The sequence below is a fragment of the Onychostoma macrolepis genome, chromosome 16 (genome assembly GCF_012432095.1).
Source record: "Onychostoma macrolepis isolate SWU-2019 chromosome 16, ASM1243209v1, whole genome shotgun sequence".
Lineage (NCBI taxonomy): Eukaryota > Metazoa > Chordata > Actinopteri > Cypriniformes > Cyprinidae > Onychostoma > Onychostoma macrolepis.
Genome location: NC_081170.1, coordinates 12,518,903 through 12,524,946, shown reverse-complemented (window position 1 = coordinate 12,524,946; position 6,044 = coordinate 12,518,903). Strand labels below are relative to the sequence as shown.

At 38.5% G+C, this 6,044-nt stretch overlaps 1 protein-coding gene across 1 annotated transcript; it reads right to left on the bottom strand.

The window, feature by feature from the left end:
- Nucleotides 1-1,032: 1,032 nt before the first annotated feature.
- pnrc2 (proline-rich nuclear receptor coactivator 2) lies at nt 1,033-4,926 on the bottom strand. The gene is made up of 3 exons (XM_058746145.1): nt 4,747-4,926; nt 4,006-4,223; nt 1,033-3,799 (listed from the first exon to the last, which is right to left on the bottom strand). Exon 3 carries the CDS (start codon nt 3,776-3,778, stop codon nt 3,311-3,313), a length of 468 nt encoding a protein of 155 aa, XP_058602128.1. The 5' UTR covers nt 3,779-3,799; nt 4,006-4,223; nt 4,747-4,926; the 3' UTR covers nt 1,033-3,310.
- Nucleotides 4,927-6,044: the final 1,118 nt, after the last annotated feature.

The following is a 6,044-nucleotide window of genomic DNA, read 5'->3' as shown; positions in this document are numbered from 1 at the left end:
GAAGCTAACATCACTTCTTAAAAGTCTCCGGCCAAACACCAACCATTCACTTCCTGCATTTCATTTACATGTTGTAATTTTTTCCATCTCTTCTTTTTTGGTCTGACTTTAGTCTGTATTGACATATCTCATAAGTCATCTGCTTGTTTTGTTATATTGTAATAATAATGCAATATAAATGTTTAAAAAGTACCTAAGCATATTCAAATCTTTCCAAGTACTTAAACACTTTCTACAGTTCTTCAAAAATGTTAATGAGGTGTCATAACGATAAACCACCGTTATAAAACATATCTACGTGAGCAGACAGAGTTCTTGTCCAAATAGATAATCAGTTTCATGGTCGACCCAGTAAATGGTTTCAAAACTCTGGGCCGAAGTCCAATACACAGTGTCAAGTTGTTCTACGTGCCCTGCTGCTCGAACTGGCAGCACTACAAAATAATGTTGCACTACAAAATAATGTTTACTGGAGCATTGCACTACTAACTCTTTTGCACTATGCGCTGCTTCCCACAAAATCTCTCTTCTGAACAATTTAATGTAAAAAATATATATTTCCTGCACAATTTCATGTACAAATATCTCTTTAGCACTATTTCATGTACAGTATTTATGTAAAGTTCTTGTACGGTCTCAGTTTGTGCACGTGTAGTCAACTAGGTATAGTAGTTATAGTATATGTATAGTCAGATGGTTAAACAGTTGTATAGCCCTATTGTGTTTTTTTTTTTTTTTTCCTATATTTGCATTGCTGTATGTGGATCTCATGTCTAACTAGTATGTAGCACCGTGGTCCTGCGAGACACGACATTTCGTTCCACTATATGTCCACACATGTAGCAGAATGACAATAAAGCTCAACTTGACTTGACTAGTGTTTAAGATTATTGGCAAAAACAAATTTGTGTACATCATTAAAGTAACTTATGTGTTTGTAACCCTTCAAACAGCAATAAAGACTAACATCCATCCGTTTTTTAAATGTTAAACTCTCCAACAGATTAAAAACAGCACACACAAAGACAGCACTGGGGGGGAGGGAAGGGATTTTATTCTTTTTTTTTTTTAGACAACCAAATTGAACAATCTTTTAGTACATACCAATTCTTACAAAAGGGCTTTCAGTTTCCATTTCAAGTGACATTTTCAAGGTTGGGATAAATTCACAGCCAATTGTTCAAAATAACCTAATTTAGGAAAAGGACTTTTACACATTCCATTAAAATAATTTACTTTAAAAGGTTAAAATATTATCTGGCATTCTGGAGGTAAAATGCAGCATCGCTGGCTTCAAACATTGGCCTGCGGAGGAAAGACCAATGACTTGGGACAAATGCAACATTGCTTTATGGACTCTGGATAAAGGGCAAAATAATGAAGGTTATATCAATGCAAAAAATAAAAATTCTATTTGCATAGGCAACTCAAAACCAAAATGTATAAAAGTCCCTTTCAATTTCAAAATTTATTTTTCCTAATCTTTATTTTAATTTTTTTTACTTGCACTTAAAGCTCGCTCTGCCCCTACATGGTGCATTATATAAAATAAAAATATTATGTGCAAGATCACTGGCAACAAGTCACACAGTGCAGGGGTTTTGACGCACTATATGCAAAATTTTCTCTTTTTTTTAACAAAATAAGTCTTCAGCATTTTTAAAACAAGCCACGTCCTTTGCGTGACTTTTACATTCAGTGTTATTACTAAAAATACTTTATCTGCAGGTTTCAAACATTCCTGCACAAATGTACAATATGCTACAACATTTTATACATTTCATTATTTACATGGCTCTATTACACATATCAAAACTCATCAGCTTTGTTTTGTTATCTTTAAGATAGCTATTAACATCACGTTCTGCGAGAGAGGTAGTTTCCACCACACTCATTACTAAGTGGGAAGGGGTGCTTCATCACATATCCACAGTTGAAAGAGCAACATTGTCTGAAACTTTTGAACATAAATGAACAGCAGTGCAAGAATAACAACAAGTGAGAAAGGGCAGTGTGTGTGTGTATAATGTCGGCCGCCTGCCTTCTTATAAAACAAATAAATGTAAACATGTCCTCACTGGACTTGCGCCCCATTTCTCACTTCCCCCGTGCCACATTACACACATTTCATAACATAATGCTTGTATCAAAACAATCACAAAGCAAACAAGGCCATGAGACGAGACCACAGAAAACATTCGTCCTATGTTCTCGCATCATAACCCTCCTCCGCATATTTGCTCTGTGATCGTTCCAAAAGTACAGCAGAGTTAAAAGGAAAAAAAAAAAAGATGAATTCCAAAAATGATTTGTCAACCAAAACCTTGATATACGCTAATGCCTTACCCGATGATTTACGGCACTTGTAACCAGATCTGGTCAAGCAAGGGGGGGTTCCAACAGAAAATTGCTGATTTCTTAGCTTTGGTAAACATTAAAAAAAAACAAAATTACACTTAGTTTTCTAAGTTATAACACAAGGGATGCAAAAAGAAAGTTTAACGCGGCAATAGAGCTTGTGAACCTTAGAGAATTTCAACACCTATAGTGCAATGCGCACAGCGCCGTTAAAAAAAAAGTACAGGTGTTGAAAGCACAAGGTCCGTTGTGCCACCTCATCAGACTTGAGGTTAGTCAAATGACCCATGTTCACTTAAGCTTGTTCCCCTTCATATTCTTTTCGCTTAGGTATCCCTGCAGAACGAAGTCGAGTGGCTTTTACTTCCCAAAAAGCAAAATAAAAAATAGATAACTGGAAATGCAGTATGCACTATAACGCTACAAATGCTGCTGTGCTTAGCACCTAGAGGTTTCTGACACTCCCTGCATGATTAAAACTCAAGCCGAGAGTATGCATCAAACCTCAGCAAGCAAAAAGGAAATGCAAGGAAATGGTGCAAATTTTGTCTACTCCTAAGCCTGGTTGAGAAGAAAAAACACACTGACTGTCACAAACAGCCATCAAAAAAAAGAACAAAACAAAACAGGAGCATAACAGAGCAATGAGTTATTAAGGAGGACATCCAGTTCATCATTTGTCATGGCATACGGCTCCGCTAAAAGTTCTCGACCGCCCCTTAAGGCTACAGCGACGTAATAATCATTGGAGCGGTTTGCTTTTTTAAAAAGTTAGGTGATGAACATCAGGAGAAGCATCCGCTTGCCAAATGGTCATCACCTTATTAATACGCAAATCTAAATATAGCTGTAAAATATATTACGCAGCTGGAGCATTCAAGAGGAGGGCGAGATGCCCAAGCGAAGCCTTCGTTCATATATTGGCTTAAGAGAGCAGCAGTGAGTGACCTTCTTAGGCCTGAACCTTCAGGAGGCTCTTTAACTGAAAGGTCATCATCTCACGATGATCGCAAGTGCCCATGGGAAGAGACACCCAGTGGCTCGGTGGCTTGGGTAGCACGCTTGGGGATGGGGGCTCACTAAACTTGGCTCCAGCATAGTTCTGACCACACTGAGCTGACAAAAGTTTGTTCAGATGGGATACGGTACCCTCCCAATTCTGATCATAAGGTGTGGCAAAACGAACTGAGGCATTTTTCTTGTCTACAGACGCGGCCTGCCGCGCCTCAGGAGACCAAGAATAGCTGGTGCCCTTCTCACCCCTGCGATAGCTGTGGTGATGGGGCACCCCTAAGGCTCCTGAGGAGGCGGAATGCACCACTCCATTCTGGTCTCGACTTCTCTGCTTGCCCCTGCCAATCTGGTGGCTCTTCTTGGGCGCTGGGCGATCTGGAATGTTGTATCTCTCACCACCTCCCATACTGCTTTGATTGGATGTCACCTATCAGAACACAAAGAACTTGTTTAATGAAAGAGAAATAAGTACATATTTGAATTACAACAGCTAAAGCCTGCAAACTGGTTTAAAAACAGGCTTAAAATAATTATTAAGCGGCCCATGTTACAGGCTTACAATAACAAAGAGCTACGTGCAGCGCGAGACAGCCAGCGCGTCCCGCCCATCCCCCACTCGCTTCCTCTACTTACCTCTCTGCTGTAGAAAAGTTGAGTGCGTGGTTCTCTTCACTTTTTAATTTCTCTTCACCAATCGGGCTCCAGGTCCTCGAAGTAGTTGATCTACTTCTCGCTGCACATCTATGTCCAGCAAGATCTGAAGTTTTCATGTGCCAATGAGCGTTGTTTTGTCGTGGAACCGAGCTGAACATGAATTCACCTCGGCGCACGGTGCTCCAGAAGCCGTGAATCTAACAAAAGAAACAATAATACAATTCAGTTTCTTTCCTAAATGCATTTGTTTTAAATAATACTTAGTAACACTTATTTTCTTCACGAATATTGCGTCATTAACTAAACTAGTTGTTAGTGTGAAACTGAGTGAAAATAGCAAAAGCGAAAAATAAGTTAGGGTCAAACAATAAAACAAAGTTGCATATATTTTGTAATTTAAGCAATTATATATTAAAACCTCGAATAGTACAAAATATTTTGTGAATATGGTATTACATAAACAACATCTAACGTCCATCTTCCTCCACTGTGCTCAATGTCTTCACGGTTGTTATCCATTAAAAAGTACGTTTTCAGTTAGTTCGTAATTGCAGGTCATTTCTATAATGTTTTACTAAAACAACTTGGGTTTTAAATGATAAAAGCAGGGGTATTAGGTCATGTTTTCTGGCCCCGTACCAAAACAAAGACTCTTACTCAACATGGCGTCAATACCATCGACGACTCCCTATGTCTTTAACTCAGTAGAAAACAACTTACCGACTTCCTCAGGCTTCGATGGAATAAGCCCTTCGTCTTCCTTGGTCTAGTGTGCCAGCTGTAGCTGTTTATGGAGAAAATATTTCCCGATATGCGAATCGTTGTTCAAATCCGAGGCTACAACGGAATGGTATTATTCTCCTTCTCCAGTTTGTCTCCGTCTAACAACAAAATGGATCCTCAACAAAGCCTAAGTAGTTCGGGCTTGTGGTGTGCTGACCAATCAGGGAGCAGCACTGCAGACGTTTGACCAATAGGAGCGCTGAACACGCCTGTTGCCATCCTTCCTGCGTCACTGAGCGTTACGTGTTTGTGGGGAATTTTGGTTTTTCCGCGTTACTGTAATAGCTCGAAGGTATAAAAAATGATCACATGGTTTCTTCCGGTTGGTTTAAGCTTAAAACATAAACATTAACCTTCTAATAAATGTACATGGCATAAAATCGAAGGGCATAACACTGTGTATGTGCCTTGTGTAAAATTCTGTTAGCAATGGAACAGGCTAGTCCAAATGGCTTATAAAAGTAAGACTTTTAGGGATATTACTTTTAAGAAACACAAGTAACAAGGACACATCTGATCTACTTGAGTAAACTTTCAGACACTTTGTGGAAATGATTAAAGAACAGATCGAAGATCAAAGAGACACAAAGAACAGAATTATGAGTATGTCGAGATGCTGTTAAATTCATCGTATATTAATAACCCAATAAAACATTATCACAGTCAGAGGAAAGGTGTGAGTGGGATACAGGAAATAGGTCTAGCTTGTCTTGAAAACCAAGAAGAAACGTGACATCCTTTAAGAAGTATCACACACCACCTGCTGGCATGTGACAACATGTAGATAAAAACCTGTGAAGTGGTATCTACTGCCAATGACAATGGGAGGAAAAGTGTTTGAAAAGCTACAGATAAAGGTGTTATTTTGGGGGTGTAGTATCTTCATAAATCAATGAATGGGCTTGGAGAAGGTTTATGGGCCATTTGGTGTTCTTGAAGCAAAATGTCTGCTTAGATCGTTTATGGCACTCTAACCCTGAGAATGTTTTAAGTTGAACAGCTGTTAAAAGACAGATAAACATTCTATTTATTAGGCCAGATTTAAACCTTCTCTACCTGTTAACCTGTTTCCAACCTTGTTTTATCTGAACAGTTCCAAATTAATTAAACTGAAACGATTTAAACTAGACTCATACCAGAAAAATATGTAGGCTTATTTAACTTATGTTAGACATTTGTTGTTTGACAAATTTTAAGATAACATTTTATTTGTGTTTTATTGTGAATTAAATGTT